Source organism: Pipra filicauda, unplaced genomic scaffold (assembly GCF_003945595.2).
Source record: "Pipra filicauda isolate LSUMZ 115617 unplaced genomic scaffold, ASM394559v2 scaffold321_size1097455_pilon, whole genome shotgun sequence".
Classification (NCBI taxonomy): domain Eukaryota; kingdom Metazoa; phylum Chordata; class Aves; order Passeriformes; family Pipridae; genus Pipra; species Pipra filicauda.
In genome coordinates this window covers 717,941-745,092 of record NW_024104445.1, presented here as the reverse complement: position 1 = coordinate 745,092, position 27,152 = coordinate 717,941, and the positions used below count along the sequence as shown (strand labels likewise).

Here is a 27,152-nt window from a genome sequence, read left to right as displayed (position 1 = left end):
CAGGAGGGGATGGCACGGGGACCCCCGGGCATCTCCCCTGGCAGCAGGGGCAGCCCTGGGCTCGTGGGGATACTGGGGGGCTTTACTGGGGTCCTTTTGTAATTCCTCCCCACGCTACCAGGGGGATTTTAATGAAGTTCATCGTTTTTAGATTAAAACTCAGCACAAGGGATGAGCTGGGCAGGACACGGTGGTCCCACCTGCCCATGGTGGTCTTGCCCAGTTCCACCACCTGTGCTTTGGCCACGGTTTGTACCCAAAATCTGTGACTTACCACAGGGCCAGCAGGGCCTGGGGGACCCACTGAGCCACCTTCTCCCTGGAACAGCAGAGAGGAGATGCCATTTTTGCTCTGATTCTCTCCTTCATCCCAAATTCCCCCTTTCCTTCACATCAAGTATCAGCTACCTGATGCCCCCGCAACCAGGCCCACTCCCTTCCTGTTGGAAGGTGCTTCCATTCACCACCAAACCACTTCAATTTGCCTTTGAAATCTTCTGCAAGCCCAGTCCTGGCTGGGATGCTCCCAAAGACACGGCTGGGAGCAGCATGGAAAACCCAGGCACTGCCAGCCTGGGATTCACCTCAGCTGAAGGTGGTCACCTCCAGTGAACCACTAAAATAAACCTACAATAAACCACTAAAAGAAACCTACAATAAACCACTAAAAGAAACCTACAATAAACCACTAAAAGAAACTCTGCAAAGGCTCATTTCACTTCACCCCCAGCCAGGGGAGAACAGGAGAACAGGCTGGGATTCAAACATCCTGGTGGGAGAGGACAGTCGGGAGGGGAGGCAAATCCCAAGGTCCTCCCTCCTCAGAGCCATCTTTCCAGTGGGATCACCAGGCTCCTGCACTTCTTTGGGGACAGAGAGGAACTAAAACCACTCACCTCTGGCCCTGCAGGGCCCTGGAAGCCCATCACACCCTTCAGACCCGACAGCCCCTGGGAGAGAAGCCAGGAGGGAGTGTCAGGGAAGTGCCCACCCTGAGGTGGCAGCTGCCTCTGTCCCATCCCTTGCAGGAGGGTCAGGAAAACACAGGGAACACGAGGGCTTTGCTTAAAGCCATGGGCTGGAGCCAGGGATGGAGCTTAGGGACATCACAGAGAGGTAAAGGGGGCAAATCAGGAAAGGGGATGGAGGGCAGGAGGAATCCTGGCACAGCAGGGAGCGAGACACCCTCTGTTCACTCACCTGGAGCCCAACAGGACCTGGCAGGCCATTTTCTCCCTTCACCCCCTGGAAAAGGCAAGAGCAGCCTGAGCAATGGAGGAGAGCATGACCTGGGGCTGCAGGGAAGGAGGAACCCCCTCCCTGCCCAACCCAGAGCACAGACAGACCCCCTCACCTTCACTCCCTTCTCTCCTTTCTCCCCAGCAGGCCCAGGGTCACCCAAGAAACCCTGGAAAGGGAAGAACAAGGATGTGTGAGCTCCAGCTGGACCATCAGGAGCTTAAGGACACAGTTGGTGGGGTTCAGGGGGATGGGGACCTCCCACATGCTATAAAAAGAGTCCCCACAGGAGCAAACCCTGGATGCTGGTCCCTCATCCTATGTCCCAAGCCACATCCCCCACAGCAGTGACACAGAGGTGTCCCAGCACCCACAGGGCTCTCCACGGGCAGGAGGGTACAAAGGATGGGCCAGAAAAGATATAGGATAACATGATAATATATCAAATTATAGAGATATGATCTCATACATAAGATATCACATATGATAAACCACGTGGGGTTGCTGTTTCAAAAAGAAGAAATCAGGTTTCCAAAGCCCTGGCATGATCAGACCTCAGAGGAGCCCAAAAATCTCCCTGGGGCAGCTCTAAAAATTTTACCTTTAAAAAGACTAAGTGGGAGGGAAAAGGGATTAAAAAATAAAATAAAAAAAAATAAAGGGTGACAAACCATTAGCATTCCCCTTTTTATGGACATTTTACATCCTGGCTGACAAATCCCCTGGAGAGGAGCTGCAGCAACGTGCACTGGCAGCTCCTGCTGCTGGTGTGGTACCAGTGAAACCAGTGATGAAAGCTCTGAGTGCTTGGCACGTGCTGGGGCTGGAGTTGGCACTGCACCGTGCCCACAGCACCACAAGAGCCCACTTACCTCCTCTCCCTTCTCTCCAGCCACCCCACGGTCACCCTGGAAGCCCTGCAGCCCCTGGGGAGAGGGAGGAAGGAGCAGAGCAGGCACTGAGGGGCTGCCCAGCACCTCCCACCCGTGTCCCACCCCCTCCTCAGTGCCCCAAACCCCTCAGCATTGTCCTCCAAAACCCCCCTGAGGAAGCTCCCAAGCCCTGGTGTGCTGTATTCCCCAGGGATTGGTGCCCAGGGTCTGGAAAAGGGCAGGGACCATCCCAGCCCCAAGGAACCAGCTCCCTGAACTGAATGTCATCCAGGCAGCCCACAACTGCTCTCATTTCTATCTCCACCTCCAAGTTTTGAGCCCTCAAGGGCTCAGACCCACTTGGGACAGCGGAAGGTGTCCCTGCCCATGGCAGGGGGGTGGAGGGAGATGATTTTTAAGGTCCTTTCCAACCCAAACCATTCCATGATTCCAAGTTCCAGCCCTCGTGCCTGCACCCACCCCAATCCAGGAGCTGCAGCACTCCAGTTATCCCAGCACCTGAATGCACATCTGGGATGTTCCACAGCCCTTTTTCCTGGGAAACATGAGCCTGAACCCTGATCCAGGACTGCCTGGATTGCGGGCTTAGGAGGAATATTCTAAAGGAGGTAAGAGAACACAAGGAGCAGCATCAGGAGTTTCTGGGCTCTCTGGCCCTGCCCTGCCCATCCTCACCTGCTCTCCTGGCAGCCCCCACGGCCCAGGTTTGCCATCCAGGCCAGGGGTGCCATCTGAGCCAGGGTAACCCACCCGTCCTGGCAAGCCCTGGAGCCCGGGTTCACCCTGGGGAGAAAAAAAGCCATGCACAGAAAGTTAAAATATCCACATTATTGTGATACCAACGAACGAAACCCTGAGCTCTGCCTGCCTCTGGATTTTGCAGCAATTCCTGGCCAGGACATGGGCAGGGCTGGCAGGGAAAAGCTTCAGGAATCCAGGTGCTGCAAGTGTCTGGCACATGGATCTGCCCAGGTTCTCCACCAAAACAGTGGGATAGTCCCAACCAGTGACTGTACAACATGGAAGTAAGAGAAGGTCAAGTGAAAACCTTCTGCATCAGCTTCTTGGTTCCAAGCCATGGCCATTCCTGATGCTTTCCCACGTGCAGGATCCTCTGGACTGGGCATCATCAGCTAAAGCTTAGGGGCAGCTTTTACTTTAGCCCTTAGCTCCCTGAAAATCCTGAATTCAGGCAAGTTAAAGAGCAGTCTGGACCCAAGAGAGGACATTTCCCTTCAACTTGCTGTGATTGTTTGGTTTTCTCAAAAATTCTGGGACATTTTTGTCAAGTCCAAAATCTGGGCTTGGTTTTAGTTTAAAAGTCAGAGTTTGAAGGAAGGGCAGAACGATGCAGCTGCCTCAGCTCCTGCTCAAGTGAAGAATCTGGTTGCAAAAACATCCAAGCTGTTTTGGGGAGATTTGTTTTTCCACCTCCCACCCTGAAGGGCCCCATCACCCCCTGTGCTCACGCCTGGCCACACAGCCCAAAACCCAGCACTGTCACCCCATCCCACTTCTAATCCAAACTTTAAGGAGTATTTATTGCTCTTTGAAGTTTTGCAAGAAGCCCAAGCACCCCTGGCTCTGCTGGGCTCCAGCAGATGGGCCAAATGTAAATCAGAGCAGGGACAAACCCAACCCAACCGTTCCCAAACTGGCCCCAAACCCGTTATGTTCTCCCTCACCCAGGGCTGATCCACGAGGGGCAGGGTCCCCAAAGATCCCAGGACATTCCCAAGCACACACTCAACCCCTCCAAACTGGGCTCTCCCCCCAGGAAGCCCCCCACCCCCCCAGCCCTCACCGTGTACCCCCGCTGGCCTTTCTCCCCCGGCTCTCCTGGGGCTCCACAGGGTCCCTGTGGACAAACAGGGATGGAATCAAGCACCGTGTCCCTCTATTCCCACCCTTCCTGCCCCGTGCCAAGGGCTGCCCAAGCCCCCAAAAGGGGAGGCAAAGCCCTGAGTTGGCCTTGGGAAGGGCAGAGAGGGAGGACTCACATCCCCCTGCCCACATTCATTGGGGCTGTGCGCAGGGCAGGTCTGGGGTTGGCACCAGATCCTGTTCCCTGGCTCCTGATGCCTCCCTGGTGCCTGATGGGGGACGAGGACAGAGGGTTTTGCCCTCAATTCCTTTGCCCCATGGCACTGCCCTGCTCACAGAGGGCTGGGATGTTGGGCATGGATGGGCCTGCAGACCCCCCAGCACAGGGTTGGCCCCACACCGACCCTACCCCAGCCCTCCTCTGCCTCTGGGAGGGATCCACATGGTCCCTACCCAAAACCAGGGGCAGGAACCTGATGCCCTGGGGCAAGGAAGCCAGCACTGCTCAGCTGGCACAGACAGAGGGGCTGGGGCTGCCAGCAAAACCCAGGGAGCTGGATATCAAACATGCCAGGGAGCTGGATATCAAACATGCCAGGGAGCTGGATATCAAACACCCCAGGGAGCTGGATATCAAACATCCCAGGGAACTGGATATTAAACATGCCAGGGAGCTGGATATCAAACACCCCAGGGAGCTGGATATCAAACATCCCAGGGAGCTGGATTTCAAACATCCCAGGGAACTGGATATCAAATATCCCCAGCATCCAGCAGGAAGCAGACAAGGAAACCATTGGGCTGCTTTGAAACCCAATGCCAAAGCCCTTAATTACAGCCCAGGGCTGTGCAAGTGCTTGGGGACATTGACCCTACAAGTGTCCCCAGCCCAGCCGGGGTGGCAGAGGGGCCAAGCAGCTCCCAGCCACTGAGATTTCTCACTTACAGGTGCTCCTGTTTTCCCTGGATGCCCTGGGGGTCCAGGGGCTCCGGGTTTTCTCTGGATTGAAAAGAAAACAAAAAAACATTGGTAAGACAGATCAAGGAAAACTCAGCAGCCAAGCCAAGGAAAAACCCCACCACAAAAAGTCACCAGTGATACTCACGGGCCAGCCTGCGTGCAGAAGTTGGTAAAATGATGATTGCTGAAAGGAAAATGGAGGGAAAAAGGGAATATGGGGGAAAAAAAGCAAAATGTTAACAAAAAAAATCCCAAATCCCTTTTTTTTGTTGCCTTTGAAGTCTTTTCCCTTGCCTTGGGAAGACACAGCAATGAACCACTCCTCTAATTCTCTTATTTATTTCATCCCATGTGCACACAAGTCACGGGAGAAGGTTTAATCTGAGGGTAACGTGTAGGAAATAAGGAATTACTGCCTTCATTAGGAAATTCAGACAGAGAGCCCACTTCTTCTGGGGTTTGGGGACATTCAGCTTCCCCGTGGATGCCCTGCAGCCTTGGGGCACCACAAATGTTTGGCAAGTGGGAAGGTCAGAAAGATGTTGGTGAGCACAGGTCATGTTTAGCCCAGGTTGGACCAAACCAGCTGTTCTGACACTGCAGTTTGCCCCAGGTGAGGAATCTCCTCCATCCTCGTGGAAAACCTAGAGGAGGTTTTCCCAGGTAGTTTTGTCGGGCAGGTTTGCCCCTCACTGCTCCCAGCAGCCAAATCTTTCCTGCACCTCCAATTCCTTAGGAGACCAGATGACCACAAAGAAGAAAAAAAGTCCCCCAAGAGCCCCAGGGTGGATTAATCCCATCCCAACCACAGCTGATCCCATCCTATCTCAAAGGCCCTAAAGCCTCACGGTGCAGCCTCCTCCTCTCTGGACACTTCCAAGCTGGTTTTCCCAAGTTTTGGGGCATGGCCAGGAAATTAAATGTCTCTCTCCAGTTACCAGCCATCCTCCTCCCTCCCAGCAGCACTCAGGAGGCAAAATCCCACCTTTCCTCCTCCTCCTCCTTCCCATGGTGAGCCCAGACCCGTGGTCCAGGCAGCTCCTCCAAATCCTGACTGGCACCAAAGGTTAGGAAAAGCCTCTCCTTGTCCATCACCCCAATCCCAGGCAGCAGGAGGGGCAGGGTCCCTACGTGCTTCCCAGCACCTGGAAACCCCCTCCTGCCCCCTGCTCCAAAGATCTTTCCTCCGACACCGGAGGAGAGAGAAGGGGAAAAGCCAAGAAACTCATTAAGCAAAATAAACACAGACCTTTCAACATATGGAAATATTTCCAAGCAATGAGCAGGGCTCTCAGGGACAGATGATGGATGGATGCATTTATCCAGCTCTAACACCACTCCAGGCATCCCTGCTCCTTTTAAGTTGATCCCAAATTGATTAGAGTGCAGTCCCTGCCAGGCCTCCATGCTCCTCCTGTCCAGCCACTTCTCATTTCCCTCAAAAGCTGCTCACATAAAAACTTTCTGGAGGAGGAGGAGGAGGTTGGAGCCCAGCCAATGCTTTTGCCTTGTCTCAGGAATCAGTGAACTCAGGTTCACTCAGGACAGGATATTATTTCATTAGGCTTCCAAAAAAAAAAATAAAAAATAATCCAACCTTTAGAAAGGGAGGGGGAAAAAAAAAACTCCCACGTGAGACGTGAACTCGGATTTCAGGAACGCCAGATGCCAAGGAGAGGGGAGAGAAATTAATTGGCTTCTGGAATGTCAGCAGGAAACAGTGAGTGCTTTGCTCGCTGCAGGATGGGGCAGGGGGAGCGCTGGGAAGGGAGAGGATGGAGGATGGGGATCCACAGATCCACGTGGGATCTGTGCTCCTGGAAAACTCCAGCCTGGGAACAGGGCCTGCAGCCTTGTAGGGAGCAGCTTTGGATACCCACCTTGTGTCACCCTCCCCAGTCCACCACCCCATGGCCACCCCATCCTGGGACACCCTCTACAGTCACCCCATGACCACCACCCTGTGATACACCCCACCCCATGTCACCCTCCCCAGCCCCTCCCTGACCCCCCCACCCTGTGTCACCCTCCCAGCCCCTCCCTGACCCCCCCACCCTGTGTCACCCTCCCCAGCCCCTCCCTGACCCCCCCACCCTGTGTCACCCTCCCCACCCCCCCACCCCACCATGACCCCCCACCCTGTGTCACCCTCCTTAACCTCTCCATGGCCACCCTACCCTATGTCACCCTTCCCACCCCACCCCATGACCCCCCCCCCTGTGTCACCCTCCCCATGGCAGCTGCTGGCCCCACAGAAGCAGCACATCCCTAAAATTCCCCTCCTTTTCACATGGAGCAATATTTTCCTTCACTCCGAGTTCCCCAGTCCCCATTTCCCAGCCTGTCCTCCTGCTGTTAAAGGGATTGGGATGGATAAAAAGAAAGGATTCTGGCACTGCAGATTAGGCTCCCCAATAACTCTGGAAGCTCCAGTTCTCCTTCCTCCTTCCCTGGGGGCCTTGGGAACTCCACTCCTACCAAAGTCAGTGCTGACAGAACAAACCAGGAGCAGTTCCTGCCCCTCCAGTTACACCAGGAATTCTTGGCAAACCCGAACTCCATCAATGCATTGTGAACAAAAACACAGGGCAGGGGTTTGGGGTGGAATCACAGCGGCCTTGAGCCGGTTTTCCTTAATTCCCATGAACAGCAAAGGGTTTTTTTCTACTGAAAAAGAGCAGGAGGGGTTGCTGAGCACCACAACAACCACAAATGCTCTGGGACAGTCCCCATGTCCCTCTCTTTTCCTGCACTATATCCCTGACTCGGAGAGGCAGCTCCTCTGACCTGCATTCCCGGAGCCTGATCCAACAACAGATCCCAGGACACCCCCTCTGGCTCCCAAACCACGACAGCAGCGCTGCCCCAAGCCCCCGCATTGTGCAGGGCTGCAGACAGACAGACAGACAGACAGACAGACAGACAGACAGACAGACAGACGGCTCCCCCGCCCCCGGCCTTTCCCCCCCGCGCTGTCTCAGCGGGGATTAGCAGAGCCCAGCCCGCGGCTTTGCGCTCCCGTTTCCTGCCGCCGGGCAAAGCGCCGCGGGGTCACTCGGCCACCGACACAATGGCCCTGCGGGGCTTTGCGGTGGCCCGGGTCACCCCCGCCAGACACTGCCTTCCCCTCCAGGTCGGCACCGGGCCAGCAGAGCCGGGAAAACGCCGGGAGAGCCCCCGGGCCGGGACCCGCAGCGCTCCAGCTCCCGCTTGCCGAGCTCCCTCCGGCATCCCCGCGGCCGCAGGAGCTGGGACAGCACCGAAATCACGGCAACAGCCACAGGCACGGACGGTTCTCCAGCAGAAGAATAAAGCCTGAGGTGTCTTTCCAAATACAGGCAGGGAAGAAAACAACAACAACAACAACAAAGGAATTCTGACTGAGCGGCGGCAGCTCCGCGGAGCGCTGTGAGCGTGCCCTGCCAGCAGGGATGGATGCTGCAAGCGTCCAACCTGGGAGGAAGGGATCACCCCGGCGGGGAGATGCTCTCCGGCACGGCAGGATTCCTCCAGCCGGCACCTCCGGCCCTCTCCCCCCATCCCTGTTCGTCCCTGCATGTTCTGTGAGCCCGCAGTGGGGTTTGGGAGCGTTGGCACCAGCGCAGCACCTGCTCTGGAGCGGCAGGAGGGCAGGACAATGTGCAGGTTCTCCAGTGTCTCCCAATGATCAGCTCTGCTGTGCTTCCCAGGAGGAATCTCATCTCCTGATCTCCTCTGCTTTGATCCAATCCAACACAAAACCACAAAAGGGCTTCTGCTGGGTGAATCCCAGCTCAGAGCCAGACCAGCACAGAGCCATCCTCCTCCTGCCTCGGGGTGTGCTGTGCTGGCAGAGCAGAGATCCCCCCCACTGCATCCTCTCCCCGGAATTCCAGGCATTTGCCCTGGAGCAGAGGATGCAATGATAGCTCTTCAGCAATGAATGAGCTGTAGAGAAGGCAAAAGTCCTGCCCAAGGTCACAGAAGAGTTCAGAGAGCTGGAGATGGAGCCTGAGCTCTCACCAGCCCATTGCTCTGCCCCTTGCACTGCCCTGCCACTGATACTGTTCTGCCAGGCTGCAGTTCCAGAGGGCCATTACAGGCACACAACACACAGAGCATTCCCACCCCAGGGAGCTCCAGCCCAGGTTGGAAAAGTGCCTGAGGCAGTTAGAAACCCAATGCCTTCAGCTCTTGCCCTGCCTGGATCAGGCCAGGCTCCACAGGGAGTTTGAAATGAAGCCTAATCCCAGTGTGCTGTCAGGAGCTGGGGATCCTAAGTGATGCTGCCTGGGTTGTTGCAGTGAGTTTTGGAGTCATCCCATGGAGTTCTGCATCCAACCATGCAGTGGCTGAGGCACTGCTGCCTCCCCACAGGTCCCATCCTGCTCCTGTGCTCCCCACAGGTCCCATCCTGCTCCTGTGGTCTCTACAGGTCCCATCCTGCTCCTGTGCTCTCTACAGGTCCCATCCTGCTCCTGTGCTCCCCACAGGTCCCATCCTGCTCCTGTGCTCCCCACAGGTCCCATCCTGTTCCTGTGCTCCCCACAGGTCCCATCCTGCTCCTGTGCTCCCCACAGCAGCAGGGATCAGGTGAGGAAATGTCTCAGCAAGAAGCTTGATGGGCACAAACCCTGGGGAGCAGCAGGATGCTGGGAGAGGTTGTGATTTGTAACACAGAGCAGGAGAAGGGCTGTTTTCTGCATGGCTTGGGTCTGCCTTGGGCCCTGTCCTGCAGAGAGAGGTAGGGCATGAACCATCCCAGGGAGGGGATGGATGAGTGTGGACCATGGGGAGCCAAGATTGCCTGGTCAGTCCCAGGGGACAGAGGGACAGCACTGCTGGGAACAGAGGACATGCTGATCCCACGGACAGCTGTCCATGGAGCTGCACCTCCTTCCTTGGCACCTTCCCTCTGCCCTCACCTCCCACCCAACACACAAGGAATCTCAAACTGGGGGATCCCTTGCTCCCAGCAGAGCAGAGGAAGCTGCTGGGGAGGTGTGAGTGGAGCTCCCTGAGCCCACCACGGCTGTAACTCACCGTGAAGGTCTGCCAGTCCTCCCTGGAGTTCCTCCAGAGGACGATGGTGGGCACACCAGGGATGCCCACAGGGCCTGGGTCACCTGGGGGGCCTGTCCTGCCCACAGCTCCAGGGTATCCCTGGGGAGACAAGGGACACCTTAGAAATACCTTGAAACCAGCCAGAGGTTTAACAGTCAGCACAGGTTCTGACCCGGGTCAGAGTGGGGCACGTTCTGGGCTTCAAACCAGCTCTTGGGATCTAAATAACCCCGGAAAGGGGGAAAGCAAAATGAGCTTTCCACACATGTTCCTGTGCCTGGGCCCATCTAAACCCCACCAGTACAGAAGCTGTTGGTGACAGACATTGGGTGGGGCAACGAGTTTGCCCCTCCACAGCTTGGGGAAGATGGGAAGTGCTGTGCAGAGGTGGGCAGGAGGCTGCTGGTGGGGACACTGGGGCACCACCCTCAATGCAGACCATCCCCAAGCATCTCCCAGTGCAGTAGGAGACCAGGCTGAGCCATGTGGCTGCTGCACAGAGGGTTTCTGGAGGAGGAAGGGCAGTCCTGGGTCTCACCAAGGCAGGGTTGGAGGACAGATGTCCCTCTGAGATGATTCCATGGATATAACAGGGGGCTTTTCATCCTTTCTCCGGGGGATCTGAGCTAAAGCTGCTCCATCTCCTGGCTCTGCTGCCTCTGCAGAGCCATTAAGTGGCTCAGAGGAGAGACAGTAGCTTGTCCTGAGCTCAGTCCTGAGCCTGGGCTTAAAGCACCCACTAAAACCAGTTCCTTCCTCTTCCAAATGCACAGGAAGGGCCACCACCCTGCAGCTTCAGAAGCTGCCACTGCTGTCTTGATGAAAAACACCCAAACCAACCCAAACCATGCATGATATTTGTCCTGGACCCTAAACCCCACACCCCACATTCCCCTAATTTTCTGGATACTCACTTTGTCTCCTTTGGGCCCCACCAGTCCCCGTCTGCCAGGACAGCCCTGAAAGGCAAAGGGGAAGAGCTGTGTCACCCCAAAGGGGGATCCCACAGGGACTGGGTGAGCAGTGCCACAGCTCCAGGGAAGCAGGAACTGAAATAGCTGGTTCAGAGCAAACCAGCAGCACCAAGTCACCAGGAAACACCCCAAAAACCAGCGGGGTTGAAAGTGTCCCCTGGTTTATGCCGCTCCTGCCCTGGCACCAGCAGCCAGCTCTGCTTGGGTGGCTGAGCAGCACAATCCTGAGGCACCCACTCCAGAAATGCTCTGCACCACATGGCCAGGGAGCAGGAGCACATCTCCTGACACCTGGTGAGGAAAGGCAGCGTGCTAGGAAAAAAAAAATCCCATAAAGTTGGATCAGGGCCATCACCCAAACAGTAGTTTGGACGAGGACACAAAGACCTGCTGCTGTAACTGGAGCTCTGAGCTGGCCCAGCTCGAGGCAAAAATGCACATTTTGGTCAAGAGAGGACCCCACTTGAGGGCTTATCAAAGCATGTCTGGGCAGAACAGCCAGGTGGGAGATCCTGGCTGTTCTGGAGAACAGGAATCCCCTTGGAAGACTTCGGCAGGGACTGCCAACCCACCGGGCTGTGGCACAGCACCCACCCCTCTGTGCTGCAGAGCTGAGCCTTTGACAGCTTCAGTTACAGCCCCCAGACTTGGTCTGAGCTTGCAGACAGCCTGGGCTGAGCCTGGAGCAAGGCTGGGAATCCACAGGGAATGAGTAACCCCCAGCACAGCCCTTGTGCCGACAGGATGGGCAGGAGCAGCTTTGGCACGAAGAGATGCTTCACCAAAGGGACTCTCATCACCTGAAGTGCCCAAATCTAAAGCCCAGTTCCCCTTTTATGGGCCCCCAGAGCCCACCTGTCCTCAGCCTGGGGAGCAGCAACCCAACATCAGGGAAGGTTGCCAGGCTTGGTTCATATTTTAGCCAAAATTATGGCTCATGCCTGGCATGTGCCACCACAGAGCTTCAGTCCTACACAGAATCCCACACTGGGGTGGCTGGGAAGGGACATTAAAGATCATTTAGTTCTACCCCTGCCATTGGCAGGGACACCTTCCACTAGACCAGGTTGCTCCAAGCTCCATCCAACCCGGCCTTGGACACTTCCAGGGATGGGGCAACCTGTTCCAAAATGGAAGAAATGAAAGAAGCAGGACAGAGGGACACAACAGGACAGAAAGATATGTCAGGACAGAGGGACACAACAGGCCAGAAGGACGTGTCAGGATGGAAGGACACATCAGCCCCTCCCCCTGTGGCCACAAGTGTCTTTGTCTCCTCAGCTTGGCCACGGTGACTGTGCAGAAGCTGCAGTGGCTCCAGGGCAAGGAGAGCCAGGCTTGGCTGTGCTGGGTTGGATTTCTTCTCCCTGATTTCCTCTCCCCTCTTCTCCCTGCCCCTGGTGCCTGGAGGGGGCAGGGACACCTGAGGTGCCAGGATGGCTCTCTGGGTGGCTGCAGGGTGTTGGAACCCGGGGTGCTCAGCAGCCTGACCCCCAGCAAACCAAATCCCAGGACCGTGGGACGACCCAGGTTGGGAGGACCCTCAGGAGATCATCTGGTCCAAGCTCTGTGGGGGAGGGAGCCCAGAGGAGATGGTGCAGCACCCTGTCCACTGTGTCCTGAACACCTCCAGCCACGGGGAGTCCACCCCGTCCCTGGGGAGGTTCTGAGACTGATTGTTCTCCCCAAAAGAATTCCTTCTTGCCCAGGTTGCTCCAAGCCCCATCCAACCTGGCCTTGGACACTTCCAGGGATGGGGCAGCCACAGCTTCTCTGGGCAACCTGTGCCAGGGCCTCCCCACCCTCACAGGGAAGAATTTCTTCCTAGTATCCCATCTAAACCCACTCTCTGTCAGTCTGAAGCCATTCCCCCTTGTCCTTTCTCTCCATGCCCTTGTAAAAACTCCCTCTCCATCTTCCTCCCTTACTCCTAATGCTGGGATAGAGCTGCTGGTACCTGTGTTTCCACCCAGGATACTCGGGATTGAGGGAAAAAAAAACCTCAACAAGCTTTCTACAGGCGAGAAAAGCAATTCCCCTCCTGGCTGGGTGTCCCCTGCCTGCTGACAGCAGGGCTGTCAAATGTTGTGACATTCCCTCTGCTCCTGGGATTTTTTTCATCCTTCAGCATCTGTTCCTTTTGCCACTTCCCTCTATTTTTGCAGGCAGTAGCTGCAGCAGCGAGGAGATGGTTTGGGGGGGAAGCTAACAATCCTAAATGGAACTGTTATCCCGTGAAGCCTGGCTCATGGATGAAGGATTTAGTGCTGGGTCCCTCGAACACAGCCATAAACCCAGCCATGGGTGGAGACCTGCCCTGCAGGACCCCCCTGAACCCCAGGGCAGCCACGAGACTTCCACGTGGGTGTCAGCCCCGGGGGGAGGAGAAGGTGCCCATGGTCACCCCTGGCAGTGGCACTGGGGGAAGGAAATACAATTTTCTAGAGGAATTATTAAGCAAATGGAACCAAATCACAGAATGATTTTGGCAGAAGGAACAAACATGGGAAAACAGGTAAAACACTTCTCAGCTACTTCTCAACGAAGACTCAGGACTTCTCTAAAGAATTATCTATTCTAAGTTTCTCTTTTTCTTTTTAATTCCCCTTTTTTCATCCCCTACAGTGGATGAATGAAGTGAAAAATAATTGAAACTTTTTTCAAGAGAAATTCAATGCTCTGCTTTGCACCAGCACCAATTTTGGGGTGTTGCAGTGGTAGAGAAGCAAAGGACAGTGATGCCAGCGGGAACTGGGGCTGGAAGAGATGGTCTGACCCCCTCTGAGACTCTCAGCTTGACTTTGGGCAGGACCAGGGTGAAATGAAAACCGACAACGTGGTTAATTTTAATGGCTTGAGATCATCTCTAGGGAGAAGGAATAAGGGAATCATCTCCTCTACAGTTCCTTCAGGGACATCAAAACACCTTTGCCAGGGCCACAGCCCCACACTGCCTGCACAGAGGGGGTTTCCCATCGTGGAGAAGATTCCTTTGCCCAGAGAAGGTGGGCAAAGCTTCTCCCCGTGAGCTGATGGCACCGCTGGCACCGCAGCTCAGCAGGCTGTGCCCACCACCCACCGTGCAGGGGGAAATGCTCCCCCCCCCCCCTCCCCTCCCTCAGCCATCACCACCAGCACTCACCGGCAGCCCTGGGGGTCCTGGCAGCCCTGGGGGTCCTGGTCTCACATGACCCTGCTGCCCACGTGCCACCACAGGGACGGAGTGTCCTGCGCGGGCAGCGCCGTCCCCGAGCCCCGGCACAGCGGGTCTGGCTGCTACCAGAGGAAGCTCTGCTGTCCTCACAGGACCTCTGGGCACGTGTCCTTTGGGAGCAGCCGCCTGACGTGCTGCCAGGACCTTGGGGAAGGTGTGGGGCAGCAGGTTGGGGATGGCATGGCCGGGTTTGCCAGGCGGGAGCTGCTGCCGAGTGCCCGCGTTCCCTGCCAGCTTCTCCGTGGTGATGTTCTCCTCCTGAAGGTCCTTCTTGGCTGCTCTGTGTGTCTTCATGGAGGCTCCTGGGTGGATAAAAGCCACATCATAACATGTAGTAATAATAATAATAATAACAGGTATCCCTAATAAAGGTTAAAAGAACCACCAGGTTCCCAGGAATCTCCACGGAGAAAGGGAGCAAACCTTGACCATGGACCCACGTGCTGCTCCTGCCCAGCCCTGGCCTGCCAGGGCCTGTGATTTTATTATAGGTGGAGTTGAGCAGCTCAAAGCCTTCATCCTCAATAGAAAGGCTGCCCTCCTCCTCCTCCTCAGCTGATGGCATCTCGTGAGCAGAGAGTGAAGCCAGGGCGCTCCCATCAGGCTGGAGGTTGAGGGTCTCCTGGGGGTCCTCCCACGTCCAAGGTGGCCCCAGGGTCAAATCTGAACTGGTGAGTCTGGAATCCTGGAAAGGAAGACAGAAAAAAAAAATGAAGTTTGAAGATTTCACTTGTTTTTCTCCCTTTCCTGCCCAACACATGGAGCGGGCGGTGAAGTCACCATCCCTGGGAGTGTTCAAGAAATCCCTGGAAATGGAATTTAGTGCTATGGTTTAGTTGACATGGTGGTGGTTGGCCAAAGGCTGGACTCAGTGATCCTGGAGGTGCTTTCCAACCTTAATGACTCTGTGATCCTTAATTTCCCACGTGCACAAACACCGCTGGGAGGGATAAGACAGGGCACGGCTTGTGAGCCCCAGGCAGGACCCCCCGAGCTCTGGGGCAGCTCATCCTCCCCAGGCAGGGCAGTTCAGGCCCTACAAACCCAAACTCCACAAGGGACATGAGCCAAGTGTCAGCCTGGGCCACCCCAACATGGAGCTCCTTCTCCCAGCCCCCCTGCAGGGATCCCCCACCCTGAGTGTCTCTGCAGGAGGGGCACTGAGAGAACAATCCCAGAACAGTTTGGGTAAAAGGCACCTTGAAGATCACATTGTTCCAACCACCCTTGCCATGGGCAGGGACACCTTCCACTAGCCCAGGTTGCTCCAAGCCCCGTCCAGCCTGGCCTTGGACACTTCCAGGGATCCAGGGGCAGCCACAGCTTCTCTGGGCAACCTGTGCCAGGGCCTCCCCACCCTCACAGGGAGGAATTCCTTCCCAACATCCCATCTAAAACTACTCTCTTTCAGTTTGATCCCATTCCCCTTGTCCTGTTACTCCATTCCCATATCCAAAGTCCCTCTCCAGCTCTCTTGGAGCCCCTTTAGGCACCAGAAGGGGCTCTGAGATCTCCTAATGACAGAAATCCAAGCTCGAGAGCAACTACTGAAACAACTGCAGCAAATGCACAGAGTGACACGAGGGATCAATCTGTCCCTTCAGCCTTTCAGTTTGCTGCTTCTGCATTTTCCAAGGCTCCTGGTGGTCTCAGGGGAACGGTGCAGGCAGATGGGAGGGGAGCTCAGAGCTCCCACCACACATCTTCCCAATCCATCAGCTCCCAGGCTCGGGAAGGAGTGACAGACACAAGCCCAAGTGGAGCCTCCCGGAGGCTGGCAGCTAATTAATTTAAGGCAGTGGCTTGCAAGGGGCTCATTCTGTCTTCAGCTGCCACATTAAATGGTCCCTGCAGGTCTCAAGGGGCTCCTTCAGCCCTAAAACCACCAGCAGAGCGCAGGGATGGAGAACTGCAGTGTTGGTAGAAATATCTACACTCAAGACTAAAGAACTGACTGTGAAAAGGGAGATTTGAAAATCCCACCGGTTTTACCCCCAGCCCCGGTGCCGGTGCCTCAGCCGGGGTTTGCACACTCACTGACCGTGGCTTGAGGGGTGGGTGGCTGTGAAGGTCCCTCAGCTCTGCTGGAGCAGCTGGCAGCGTTTCCATCAGCCCCACATGCCCACTACCCCCTCCTGGAGCTCGTTCCACGCTCCAGCTGAGCTCCAGAGGGCACCGACATCCCGGACAAGGCACCGGGAGGAGCGGGTGGGACCCAGCCCCGGCCGGGGGCTCCTCGGGGCCGGGGCCACGGAGCCGAGGAGGAACAGGCTGAGAGGAGTCACTAGAGGGAGATGCAGGCCCACACTTGCCTTGCAGGGCCGAGAAGGGGAGCAGAGTGGTACAAGGAGAGCGTTCCCATCGTCCTTCCCGTCTCCCGTCGGTTGAACCCATTCCCCGGCCCCGGTCCTGCTCCGCGCCACGGGCACAAGAGCTCGGGAGCACCAGGGTGGGTTTGCACGAAGAGTAAGTAGAAAAGCCACCAATTTCACTGCCAGAACTGGTCGTTCTTCAGGTGAGCACCCAGTGGTACTGCTGGGTCAGGGGAGCTGGCTCTGGCCAAGCCCCACTCGGGAGGACCAAAGGCAGCAGGAGCTGCTGGAGCTCTTCCTTTGCTGCCAGATGCCAAACCATCAGCTTGGAGGTTTCCAAACTCTTCCCCCATCCCAAACAGAGAGGAAAAGTGAAAATTTTAATTTTTCCAAGTTCAAAAATCAAGTTTGAAGAGTTTCCTTCACAAACAGCTGAAGTGCTTTGCTCTCTGTTACGAAAGATTCTGGGGGGAGGGTCCTGTCTTTGTTTGTTACATTTAATTTGTTGGTGATTTAGAAAAAGAAAAGAACAATCCTAAAGCATCAAAAGCAGTGTGGGCAGCAGGACAGGGGGGATTGTGCCCCTCTGCCCCTCAGGTGAGACCCCCCTGCAGAGCTGCTCCAGCCCTGGGGAACAGCACAGTGAGGACATGGAGCTGCTGGGGAGAGTCCAGAGGAGGCACCAGGATGATCAGAGGGCTGGAGCAGCTCTGCTGGGAGGAAAGGCTGGGAGAGCTGGGATTGTTCAGCCTGGAGAAGATTTTGGGGTCACCTAATTGTGGCCTTCCAGTGCCTGAAGGAGCTACAAGAAACATGGAGACTGTTTGCAGTGGCCTGGAGTGACAGGACAAGGGGGAATGGCTTCAAACTGCCAGAGGGCAGGGATAGATGGGATATTGGGAAGAAATTCTTCCCTGTGAGGGTGGGGAGGCCCTGGCACAGGTTGCCCAGAGAAGCTGTGGCTGCCCCTGGATCCCTGGAAGTGTCCAAGGCCAGGTTGGACGGGGCTTGGAGCAACCTGGGCTGGTGGAAGGTGTCCCTGCCCATGGCAGGGGGTGGAACTGGGTGATCTTTCAGGTCCCTTCCAACCCAAACCATTCCATGTTTCTATGATCTCCAGCCAGCTCCCTTCACCCATCAGATGCTCTCAGATACTCCCTTGGACACCCACAGTTCACTCTCCAGGTGGGCTCGTGACCCTCACAGCCCTCAGGAGCAAAGGAAGGTAAAGGTTGTGTTTCCTGACAGTGTCCAGGTAAAATCCAAGGAAATTGAGGAAAGCAAATGGCAAAAGCTCTGCACAGAGCCATGGGAGCAAAGAGCCTGGAGAGGACAGGCTGCCATGGAGCTGTTTTCATCCAGAGAAATGCTGGTGCAGAATGAACGAGCCTGCAGAGCTCGGAACAAATTAGCACATGTTGCCAATTAAATCACAGCGGTTTTGCTGCCTTCGAGGAGGAGGGAAATCAGGCTTCAAGTGGTGAGAGCAGGGAAGAGCCAGGACTGCTCCTCCTGCATGGGCAGCTGGACATGGAGCACAGAATCCAAGGATCACAAAAGAATTTAGGTTGGAGAAGCCTTCCAAAATCATTGAGTTCAGTTGTTAATCCAGCACTGCCAAGGCCACCAGTAAACCACGTCCCCAAGTGCCACATCTGCACAGCTTTTAAATCCCTCCAGGGGTGGGGACTCCACCACTGCCCTGGGCAGCTGTGCCACTGCCTGACCATCCTTTCCAGGAAGAAATTATCTCTGATGTCCAACCTGAGCCTCCCCTGGCACAGCTGGAGGCCGTTCCCTCTCCTCCTGTCCCTTGTTCCCTGGGAGCAGAGCCCGACCCCCCCCGGCTCCCCCCTCCTGTCAGGGGGTTGCAGAGCCAGAAGGTCCCCCCTGAGCCTCCTTTTCTCCAGGCTGAGCCCCCCCGGCTCCCTCAGCTGCTCCTGCTGCTCCAGCCCCTTCCCCAGCTCCGTTCCCTTCCCTGGACACGCTCCAGCCCCTCAATGTCTTTCTTGTAGAGAAGGGCCCAAAACTGACCCCAGGATTTGTGGTGTGGCCTCAGCAGTGCCCAGCACAGGAGGAATTTGTTGGAATAGGGGTTGATTGAAGCCATGTAGCCTCTTTATGGTTGGGCTCAATGACCTTAGAGGTCTTTTCCAACCTAAATGATTCCACTGTCCACCCAGGTGAGCCCCTGCATGGCCACACATGGCCCAGCCAGGCAGAGAGCAGCAGCACCCCGACTTAAATCACTTCCCAAATACACCAGAATCAATGGATATTCTATATGTTATATTCTATAACATATCAGCCAGACCTCAAACCCAGTCAGGAGCCACCTTGTCATTAACTTCAACTGACTTGGTTTGTGCTCCTGGTTCTGTTTAAGCAGGATGGCTGGAGCTGGTGGTGGGCAGTGAAGAGCTGTAACACACAGCCTCTAAAATAACACCTTTTAATTTATTTTTTTTTTAAACTAATAGAGTTTAAAAACCCTCCCGTAGCTTATTTTATAAAGTCCTTTTGGGCAAGAAATCAAATGGCTGCAGGAAAAGCACTCTGGCTAAAACTCAGCTCCATCATTTGGACCTCTTAAAACGGGTTCAGCTGGTAATGATGAGAACCACATTCTCCACAAGGTCACCTTCCCAGGAGGAGCCAAAGGAGGGACCTGCAGGCAGCTGGGGCTCCCCCTCAGCCCAGCCCAGCACTGGGCTCTGGCCCAAAACCCCTCAACAACTCAACAAAGCTCATGCTCGGCCAGATCCCACAGCTGCTCACCTCCCCAGCACCTGTGCCACGTCCAGAAGACATTTTTGGGAAGATTGAACCCCCAAATGGGACACACAACCCCAGCTGAACCAGGTGAGTGCCCACCAACCCCTGGGGTTGAGGGAGACCCACTGGGCTCCCACCTGGAGCTGCCTTCCAGCCAAGACCCTGCTAATAATCAACAGTCACAGAAACAGCAACACCCACCAGAGCCACAAAAGAGAGGATTTGGGCACTGGATCAGTGCTCTGGGGAAGGGGCAGAGGGCAGGAGCTGCTCAAGGCTTTGCTGCTGCAGGGATTCACCAGCTTCATGAAGGACAAGGACAGACAAGTCCAGGGCACAGCTACAGCAAGAGGAAAACCCCGCTGGGTGACCCCACACTCCCTCTCACACACACGGGAGGTCACACACATCCATCTCCAACAGGAGCACCAGGGCACCGTGCCCAGGTGTTCCCTGCCCCAGGGGGGCACAGTGCCCTGCCCTGGACCCCGTGTCCCACCATCCAGGAGGTGCTGGAGGGTTTTCAGGACCTGTTCTCCTCCTCCATGGAGACTGGTGTCCATGGGCTGCCATGGGAATGCCTGGAGCAAGCAAGCTCTTCAAATCAATGGGCTGTTACATGTTTGACTCTTATTTATTATTTTTTTAAATTATTATTTTGCTGTTAAAATGCTAAAAAAGGGATCATTTGTCTCAGGTAAAGGCACCCATTAAATCCATTAAAATACACTGGTGGGGGCATCTCTCCACACAGAAAACCAGAGGGGAGGTTTCCAAACACCTTCCCTCCACCCCACCACCCCCCAGCTTCACACTGTCCCCCCAGAAATGTCAGAACCTGCCTGAAGAGATGATAAACTGGGTCCCTGATGCCACCAAGCCCAGCAGGACATCCCCTGCCATCCCCCCCAGCCAGGCCTCCACCCCAGCCCAGCCTCCCTGAGCTGGAAGGAGGGTTTGTTCCAGGTTTGGAACACGGTCCATGCTTTCTCCATGGTCCTCCCTGGTGTGACCTGCTGCCAAGATCTTCCACAGTGCCCAAGGAGCACCTTAGGAGAGAACCTGGAAAGCCTCATTCCTCATTTATACCCCCCAGACAAGCTCCTAAGAAGGGCACAAATGCCAGCAGAGATGCAAAGCCACCCGGGTGACTGTCACCACAGGACAGCAGCTCCCCTGAGGGGAACACAGGGAATATTTGTTCTCTTAGCAGCAGGCCCTGGGGGGATAAAACCCACAGCCATTTATTTCTGAGTTGAAATAAAGAATTTATTTTTTCCTTTCAAAAACTGAATTGTGAAGTCGCACGGTTTCGATGACATATTTTTGTTGCTTTGGGAGGTTTTCTGAGTAAAAACAGTCTTGAAATGCAGCCCTAATGGTGAAAAAAAATAATCAAAGTACTCCAGCTTTCCACCTTGATCTGTATTTCTCCCTCCAACCTATTTTGCCAGTTTTGATCCAAAGTGCTCATTTCCTTCGAAGGTTTGGGAAGGGAAGGTTTGGGAAGGGAAGGTTTGGGAAGGTTTTGGAAGGTTTGGGAAGGGAAGGTTTGGGAAGGGAAGGTTTGGGAAGGGAAGGTTTGGGAAGGGAAGGTTTGGGAAGGGAAGGTTTGGGAAGGCAAGGCAAGGCAAGGCTTTGGGGTGACCTAACTGTGGCCTTCCAGTCCCTGAAGGAGCTACAAGAAACATGGAGACAGTTTGCAGTGGCCTGGAGGGACAGGACAAGGGGGAATGGCTTCCCACTGCCAGAGGACAGGTTAGATTGGATATTGGGAAGAAATTCTTCCCTGTGAGGGTGGAGAGGCCCTGGCACAGAGAAGCTGCTCAGAGAAGCTGTGGCTGCCCCATCCCCATCCCTGCAAGTGTCCAAGGCCAGGTTGAAGCAATCTGGTCCAGTGGAAGGTGTCCCTGCCCATGGCAGGGGGTGGAACTGGGTGATCTTTCAGGTCCCTTCCAACCCAAACCATTCCATGATTCCATGAAGCTGGTGCAGAACAGACCCCCAGGATGTGCCAGCCAGGAGATGCCAGTGGGAAGCTGGATCAAGCCCTGGCAGCTGCCACTAGCACAGCCTGGAATTCCTGCCCACTGCAGCCACGAGCTTTTTAATTCAGCTTCAGTGCTTGACATGGGAAAGGTCTCCCCTGGAAACTCCCATCTGGGGAAGCTCAGGGGAGATGAGTCCCTGAGCTAAAAGTTACTGGTCTCTGAGGCACAAGCTGAATTATATTGGTTCTGTGTAAACAGCACTAACAGCCAAAATCAATACCATCCAGGCTTGCTCCTTCAAACAGGCCAAATTTAGAGAGGAACCAGCTGAGAGGGACAAATTGGGAACAGCTCTGAAGTTGCCCAAAAGCGTGAGAGTTGAGGCTGAAGGCATGTGGGTTTGAACTCCCAGAAAATTCCAGCTGGGAAGTGGGGAATGAGCCCAAATTGAAAGCAGCCATTAGGGAACGATAAAACAGAATGAAAAAGGGGCTGGCACGTGATAAGCAATGCCATGATTTGCAGAAAATCAAGTTAAACAAGGAAAATGAAGGCAGGAGGAGGCTCTGCCCCAGCCAGGCCTTGGTGCATCCCCTCTGGGACCCTCTGCCACGTGGCAGGGACTGAACCAGCAGCAGCAACAGAGCTGGAGAATCCCCCCTTCTGTTCAGAAAGGCCAGATGACACAACCAAATGACAACAAACCACTTTCCATTCCAGAAGTGACAAGGAGGGGGGTTTTCTCAATCCTGCCCCCACGATCCAATCCAAAAAGCATTCAAATCACAGGCTCTCCCCACCACGAGCTCTGAGTTTTCAGTTTGGCTCAGGAAGCTGGGGAAGCTCCAGGGGACTGGGAAAAGGCTTTATGTTGTGCCAATATGAAAGAGGAAAATAAAAAAAAGAGGGGGAAAAAAAAAGGCAAACGGGAAGCCTTGAATAGTTACAGAGCTCTTCCCTCAAGCTGAGCCCAAGCAAAATAACAGAACAACCAACATGGGGCTCATTAATAAAGAAACCAGAGATAATGTAATTAATGCCATGGGTTTAGAAAGAGTTGCTGTGTAACTAACTTGGCTTCTTGCCTGAGGAGACCAAGAGTGTTTTATTGGCCAAGAGAACAGTGTTGGGGCAGTGATGCTGGACTTCTGCAGGGCTTTTCAGTTGATGCCACAACCCAAAAACTCAACTAAATAGCAAATGGGTTAAAACCCAGCCTGGAGCATCCCTGTCTCCAGGAGCCCAGACAGCCAGAGTCACATTCTGCCCTGGTGTTCAGCCAGGTCAGGCTGGGTAAAACCCAGTTCAGAGCTCAGTGTCTTCTCTGAGGAAGCACATTTTTGTGAGTAGGAGCCTCTTCCATCCACAGCCAAAGGTACAATATGATCCACAAGCTCAGGATCAGAGAAAGGCAATTATAAATTATTCCTTCCAGCACGTTGTAGCATCGGGCTCCTGGAAGAGGCTCCACCACAGGAGGACTGAAAATCAAGGCTGGACTGATTGAAAAAAGGAAAAATTGCCAGGAAATCCTGTGTCCAGCAGCAGATCAGGGCAGGCAGTTATACCTGTGGGTCTGCAGCAGGAGTGTGGGGAGGAGAAACCCCTCCTGGTGCTCAGCAGAGCCTCCCCCTGCTCTGCCCTTGCAGCCCTGAGGTGTCACTTGGCCCTTCTCCTGTTGTTTCAGGCCACAGGGGCAGGAGCCAATTCCTCAGTGCCAGAAATGTTTCCTCACAGGTTCCATATGTGGCACCCGGGTGCTGGACTGGGGAAGTGAATCCATTGTAAGATTGAAAAAACAGACAGACCAAAGAAATGATTCCCAGTACCTAAATGGGCTACGAGGAAGATGGAGAGGGGCTTTGGACAAAGGCACAAAGCGAAAGGACAAGGAAGAATGGTTTTTAAAACCAAAAGAAGAGAGATTTAGATTGGATATTAGGAAGGAATTTTTCCCTGGGAGGGTGGGGAGGCCCTGGCACAGGTTGCCCAGAGAAGCTGTGGCTGCCCCTGGATCCCTGGAAGTGTCCAAGGCCAGGTTGGACGGGGCTTGGAGCAACCTGGGCTGGTGGAAGGTAGCACCATCACAGGGAAGAATTTCTTCCCAACATCCAATCTAAATCTCTGCTCTTTTAGTTTAAAACCCTTATTCCTTGTCCTGTCACTTCATGCCTTTGTCCAAAGTCCCTCTCCAGCTCTCTTGGAGCCCCTTTAGCTACTGGAAAGGTACCTAAAGATACTGGAAGGTGCCCCTGCCCATGGCAGGGGGTTGGAATGAGATGGTCTTTATTTGGAGGTCCCTATATTTTGCCCTGTGTTTTGGAGGTCCCTGTGAGATGCCTCAGGAATGCCCTATTTCCCCAGGGGTGTATTCAGGGTTCCCTGGTGTCCTACCCAGGCACCCAAAATCCTAAACACCCCTGCAAGCTCCACATCCAGGGGCCACATTCAGGCTGCAAAGCCTCCCAAGGGCTCCCTGTGCTCCTGCCCAGCACAAAGGCAGCACAAAGGCCTCACCTCTGCAGAGCAAAAGCAGAGCAAACCCCATTTCTAAGTGGTCCTGAGCACAGAAGAGCCCTGCTGGGCTTGCACACAGGGGATGGGGGTGCCCTGAGCACAGAGACAGACCTGCAGCAGGACACGAGGTGCTGGTGGGACCACAGTGGTCTGGGAAGCTGCTCGAGTAGGAGCAGAGACGACACTGGCCAAGCCAAGCCAAGCCCTTCCTGCAACACTTCTGGCTTAGGACAAGTCACAAAAGCCAACAGGGGCACAAAAGCTGAGCCCAGGCAGAAGTTCAGAGGGTCAAAGGTTGAAGAGCAGCTGGAATTGCCACCGGAGGGTGTCTCGTGGTGAGGCTGGAGGGAAGAGCACTTCATTCCTTCCACGTGGTTTGGGGATTAAAAACCACTGTGGTGCACAGGAACACACTCCTTTCATTGCATTGATCTCACAGTGGGTTTGAGGGGCAACAAATGATCCACAGATCTTATCCTGCCTGAGAAACTGGTTTCAGAGCTCTGCAGGTGGCTGAGATATCTGAGCTCTCAGGACAACCATCTCAAGATAAGAGAGTGGGGGAGATGGTGCTGGGCTCCAGCTGTCAGTCACTTCCCCACACCCCGACAGGGATATTTGGTGTTAGCTCAGCTTATCCAAGGAACCAGCAGCCCCAGAGTTCCAGGGAAACAGAGGGGTGGAGGACTGACAGTTCCCACCTGAGGGCTGGTCTTTATTAGTTGGGATGACCAGGTACGAGCCTTTTGGGTATTTGAAAGATGAGCATCAGCTTCAGGCTGCTCTGATTTTAAAGGAAGGCTGGACCTGTTACTACCCAGCAGTTTTAGGACTGAATGAGACTGAACAAGTGATTCCAACACTAATTCTGCTCAATAACAAATCTGAAGATGAAAGAACAGGCACACTGTGACCAAACCGAGCGTTTCCACGGAGCCTTCACGGCAGCTTTAAATCGAGAAGGGATTTCCAAAGGAGTTTGAGCTGCCCAGATAATTAAACCTGTGAAGTTTTCTCCCTCTGGAAATCAGTGGAATTTAAGCTTTATTTGACTGTTTGCTGAATGGCTTTAGGATCCCAGATTAAATTGCTTTGGAAAAAGCCATTCAGTTTAGCTCAGCCCTCCTGCTCACCCTGAGCACAGTCAAAGAGAAGACAAAAGGCAGGAAAAGTCTCTCAACACCATCCATGTCCCAAAGATTGCTCAGAAATGGCAATTTACCCCTCAGAAAAAAATTCCCAACAGGAATAGGCTGCAATCCAGGCTGTGTCATGCTTTGTGTCATGTCACTCTTGCCTTCACCCACTTATATCTTCCTCCACCATCACCCTGAGTCTGCATAATTATTTAGCTCTAATTAGCAATTAAGGAATTCACTAATCTACCAATTTACTTCTAAAAGAACAAAGGCAGGGAGAGCACAACTACAAAGCAGAGCTGTGGCCCAGCCCTGCTCTGCTCTCCATTATTTCCAAACTGTAATGCATTAGTAGCACTTTTTTTTTTCCATTTAATAAATCCAAACGCCAAAGATTCCGAGGCATCTCTGGTCCTCATTAAAAGCTCGAAAAATAAACTTGTCCCAAATCCAGAATATCATTAGTTTTCCCCTGCAGGCCCACGAATTTCACCACTTTTCTCATTATTGGTGACATCTCACCAGGCGCAGGGAGAGCCCGCTGGCAAAGGAGCATTGGATGATGGGGATCAAATCCCAGTCAGGAGCCATCAGGACTGATTGCAGGGAGGCAGAGCCCACCTTTCTGAGTGGTTTTGCCACCTCAGCTCATGCCAAACGCAACCATCATCACCCCAAATCTGCAGCACATTCACCTGTGAGGTGTCAAGATCAAAGCCTGGGGCAGAGGGGATGAACCTGCCCTAAAAGTCACTTTTGCACCACACAAGAGGTTTGCACAAAGGAGTTATCGAGGTGTAACCAGACAGTTAAAGCCAGGAGTGAGAAGAGAAACCCTCCCCAAAGAGTTAATAGCGAGGGTGAGGGGAGTGAAGGACTCTGGGAGGGTGAGGGGAGTGAAGGAACCGAACTGCTCAGTCACACACACACACACAAAAATCTCAATTTCCATTTGCTGGCAGGTTTCCCCCTCAGGATGTCTGTTTGCATGAACTTGAACAACAAATCTTGGCTGGAAATCCCAAACAAAGCAGGAGCATCAGGGACTTGCAGCCAGCCTCACTCTGCTCACTCACTCATCCCCCCGGCACACGCGGGAGAGCTGGAACGCGCTCCAAGCTCCAGCTGGGGGAGAGCAGATGGGACAATCAACCCCCAACCCCAGTGCCATGACCACCAGAGCAGCCAAGGTGCCCTGCCCTGGCAGGGGGATGCTTTCTAAACCCCCAGAACCACAGCTGCCTCCTCCCACTGCAGAGTTCCAGCCCTTCCCACCTCTGGCATCACATCCCACACGTGGGCAGCAGCAGTGGATGTCCAACCTCTGCCTTCTCCTGCCACCCTGCTGACCTTCAGTGCCTTCCCTCCAAGCTAATCCCGCTGCACAAGGACTCCCAAACACCTCTGTGCAGGTGGTGACCTGATCCATCTCATCTCCACCTCCATCCCCATCCCTCTGGGGCTCACTGGAGCTCAGGAAGGTCACCTGAACACTCACCTTGGCCTCCACCAGCTCCAAGACACGCCAAGTTACATCCAAATCATTAAAGAGAAATATTGCAGTAAAGAAAATAACAACCAATAGCCAAGAAAATAGTGATTAGTAGCCTTGTTCGGGGAACTTTGGGGTTTACCTTGTTGCTCATAAGAGAAGCTCATGTCCCCAGGAGATGCTCTGGGGGTGGGACAGCAGAGGGACATGGAGAGGGGAGATGCAGGAGAGTCTTACCTGAGCAGAGGAATCCTGGATTTCATTGGTTTCCTTTAGCACCTGGAGAGATGGAGGGAGAAAGAGGGAAAATATCACTGCTCAAGGACCAGCACTGACTTAACCATGTGCTTATTGTTGGCCCCAGGATGGAACTGCCTCTGAGGGCACAGGAAGAATCCAGGGAATGCACACTGGGAGCCAATCCTTCAGAGGAACAGGAGGGAATAGCTTTGGATTAAACCCCTCAAGTGTTTGGGTGGGTTTTGCAGTTTCTCTTCATTTGGAAGCTCATCAGTCCTTGGGAAGGGCCAGCAAGGGGTGGGAACTGGTGGGATGTGGGGCAGAATTGTCCCACCTGCACTCAACGTACTGATGCTTCAAGTAAAACTTTCCCCTTGCTGGGTGAGACACCAGAGCCACCCAAAGCTCCAGGCCTCCAGAACTCGGGATGGGTGTCACCTGGGTGGGTGTCACCGCTCTCTCTTTGCTGCCAGGACATGTTAAAATGAGCCCATCACCTCCCAGGCTCAGAGGACACATCTTGGAGCTTTTAAATGAG

General features: G+C 54.3%; 1 protein-coding gene across 1 annotated transcript in view; it reads right to left on the bottom strand.

The window, feature by feature from the left end:
• LOC113998335 (collagen alpha-1(I) chain-like) overlaps positions 1–27,152 on the bottom strand; it is an 87,356-nt gene that overhangs the window by 22,228 nt on the left and 37,976 nt on the right. The window contains exons 6-19 of the mRNA XM_027740984.2: positions 26,612–26,653; positions 14,572–14,833; positions 14,077–14,450; positions 10,875–10,919; positions 9,940–10,059; positions 5,063–5,101; positions 4,903–4,956; positions 3,937–3,990; positions 2,808–2,915; positions 2,112–2,165; positions 1,355–1,408; positions 1,201–1,245; positions 897–950; positions 275–319 (exon numbers count right to left, since the gene is read on the bottom strand). Coding sequence (XP_027596785.2) covers positions 275–319; positions 897–950; positions 1,201–1,245; positions 1,355–1,408; positions 2,112–2,165; positions 2,808–2,915; positions 3,937–3,990; positions 4,903–4,956; positions 5,063–5,101; positions 9,940–10,059; positions 10,875–10,919; positions 14,077–14,450; positions 14,572–14,833; positions 26,612–26,653 — 1,350 coding nt within the window. The remainder of the gene's footprint in view (positions 1–274; positions 320–896; positions 951–1,200; positions 1,246–1,354; positions 1,409–2,111; positions 2,166–2,807; positions 2,916–3,936; positions 3,991–4,902; positions 4,957–5,062; positions 5,102–9,939; positions 10,060–10,874; positions 10,920–14,076; positions 14,451–14,571; positions 14,834–26,611; positions 26,654–27,152) is intronic.